This window comes from Hemicordylus capensis, chromosome 2 (genome assembly GCF_027244095.1).
Source record: "Hemicordylus capensis ecotype Gifberg chromosome 2, rHemCap1.1.pri, whole genome shotgun sequence".
NCBI lineage: Eukaryota > Metazoa > Chordata > Lepidosauria > Squamata > Cordylidae > Hemicordylus > Hemicordylus capensis.
Window position 1 is genome coordinate 315,374,073 of NC_069658.1, and position 2,886 is coordinate 315,376,958.

At 40.2% G+C, this 2,886-nt stretch overlaps 1 protein-coding gene across 1 annotated transcript; it reads right to left on the bottom strand.

Annotated features, from left to right (window-relative positions):
- Positions 1–303: 303 nt before the first annotated feature.
- HRH1 (histamine receptor H1) lies at positions 304–2,262 on the bottom strand. Its single transcript, XM_053299630.1, has one exon. The coding sequence runs from the start codon at positions 2,179–2,181 to the stop codon at positions 760–762; it is 1,422 nt and encodes a 473-aa protein (XP_053155605.1). The 5' UTR covers positions 2,182–2,262; the 3' UTR covers positions 304–759.
- Positions 2,263–2,886: the final 624 nt, after the last annotated feature.

The following is a 2,886-nucleotide window of genomic DNA, read 5'->3' on the forward strand; positions in this document are numbered from 1 at the left end:
TCCCCAGTCCTCATCTCTATAGCAGAGGCCACGCTCAGTTGCCTGGCACAGTGGCAGGCCAGTGCCACCAGGACAGACTAAGGAGGATTTGGAGGCCCCCAGGGGCGTGGAGGCCCTGGACTTTGGCCTCGAAGTCCAGGGGTAAGAGCACCTCTGTGCCATGCCCTCTTCTGGACTCCATGGCAGTGTTCCCTCTAATGGATTCTCAGCTGTTGTTGACTACAACTCCCAGAATCCCCAGCAGCAATGCAGATTATGGGAGTTGTAGTCAACAACATCTGGAAATCCCTGTCAGACGGAACACTGCTCCACAGGGCCATGCAGGCAACCAGGTAACAGGACACATGTGAACACACATCTGGACAGGGGGTGTAACCAAACTAAGCACTGAGTGTAGAAAGTTACATTTCAGTTTCAGAAACCAGATTGAGTACCAACATATTTCATTCAGTCTCAACAATCACAAAAAATCATCAAATATTTACAAAAGAACAGCAACCCTGAATTTCAAACCCAAGGTTTTAGGAGTCCAGGTGAGCATCAATTCTTCTTTAAATATAATTCACAATTTAGATATAGTTTTGTATAGGAATAACAAATGGTTTCCTGCATTCTTATCTCTTTCTTCTTTCCCCAAGGATCTTCTAAAATCTTCTGTTTCGTTTGCAGTGCTTCCTTGTAATAATTGAAAGTCTTTCCCCTTCCCCGCGTAACATGCTGCTGCTGATTCTTTTTGTCAAATACATTATCCAAGAGAAATTAGGTTTTAATGTGAAGTATCTTTTTAAAAGTCTTCTTGAAGTTCTCATTACAGAATGGGTATATAAATGGATTTAATGCAGAATTCACATAGCCAAGCCAAATAGTAAACATGTAAAAAGGGCGATTGTAGCAGCTTTCACAAAAGGCCATGACTAGAAATAAAACAAAATATGGAGTCCAACACAGCATAAAGGCTGCCATTATACAGCCTAACTGTTTGGCTGCTTTTCTGTTTCTGTTTATATGCAACCCTTGACTGTGGTATATGGAATGGGTGCGCATCCTCCCCCATGTCTTTTTCAAGTAACGGAGACTTGTGGTGTCTGTACGATCCTGAGGGAAACACCCCTGAGGATCTGAATTTTGCTCCAGAGAGGGATCACAGTCATTTCGACAGGAAGGTCTCTCGACAAAGCTGTTCCCTTCTGATGTTTTGCTTAATTCATAGTCTTTAGGACAAGGCTTCTCTGTATTCCGGATGTCTTGATTGAAATAGCCATATTTCCTTTCCTTGTTGCCTACCTCTGTGCCATTCTGCACAATGGCTGGAGGAAAACAGCTAAGCTTCACTACTTCACGGTCGCCTCTTCTATGAAAAACCTTTGGGATTTTAACACAGCTGCTTGGTGAAAGTTTGACCTCCATTCTTTTTTCATTTTCATTACAGACATATTGTACATCTCTACTTTTTCTTTGGGAACAAACCTTTTGCATTTCTTGAAGGTCTGCATTATTTCCCTTTTTTTCTGACACAGATCTAAATGACCAATCTATGAGCTCTCGATGCTGATGATGCTTTCGGACCGCCTTGTATATTTTTGCATAGAACCATAGCATCAGTAACGAAGGAACATAAAAATTTACCATGGCTGTCAATACTTTAAACACCAAGTTATTGCAAAAATCTGTTTCACATACCTTTTCACCACTTTTAGGAATGGCGCTGTTGTCAAATTTGCGCCAACCAAGAATGGGGATTATCCACATAAAAGAGAGAAGCCAAGCTCCAGAAATCATTATAGAGGCTTTAGTTTTGGTTCGGTACTTGAGATACTTTAATGGCTGCTGGACAGAACGGTACCGATCTATGCAGAGTATGAAGAGACTGAATATTGAGGCTGTACTGGCTACATAATCCATTGACAACCAAAACAGGCAGGCTTTTCTATCCAGTATCCAATCACCCTTCAATAGGTACACAATATTTAGTGGCATTACAGCTGCACCAACTATAAGGTCTGCGCATGAAAGGCTAACTATGTAAAGATTGCTGACTGTGTGCAGTTTCTTTTCTGTTTTCACTGCATATAGGACCAAAATATTCATGACAACTGTGATCAATGCAATGCTGCCCAGGAAGAGTCCTAAAGGAACAGGGTAAATCTCTGTTGAATTATTTGTTGTGTTAATCCAACACATTTTTTGCCTAAATTGAAAAAGAAAAACAAAATCATGAAATGAAAACCATTTCAGTCTTGTTAACCAAGCAGTCTGGTGGGTTTCTTTCCAGGTCCCTTAGTGAATCTATAAAAGAGAAGAAATATGTTTCAATAATACATTGGAATTGAGGAAAATGCATTCATTTGAAATATCAAACAGTATTTATAGATAGTTAAAAGTAAAGAATGGGTTAGCTGAAATATTATATACACAGCTAATGTTGAGAATACCATATAGATTTCCTAACCCCATCTCTTATGCTGAATATATAAAAGGTTTGTATATTTCACATAATTTATATGGTTTTCTCAATCAGGAAAAAGGAAATTTTACTTTAAGGATCAGCACCTCATGTTACTTTAAGCATGTGCTTTGAAAGCAAGTGCATTTTAAAAAATGTTAAATAGCAATCGGCCTGAGTATCCATGGGCAAGGGGGGAAGGAACTTCCTTCATCATGGTCCTGATTTGGATACCCCCCACCCCACATGCAATAGTTGCCAAGGAAAATGCACCAATGGGAGCTTTTTCCCCATAGCATAAAGCAGATGTTAAATACAGAGTCTGTGCTGGGTAAATAATCTGGGGTGATCCTAATCTTGATGAGGTCACTTGAATCTCAACATCTTTGTACCCTAGTAGGGGCTTCTGGGAGCTCAGTTATGTTCCATCAGGAAGCTGCTCC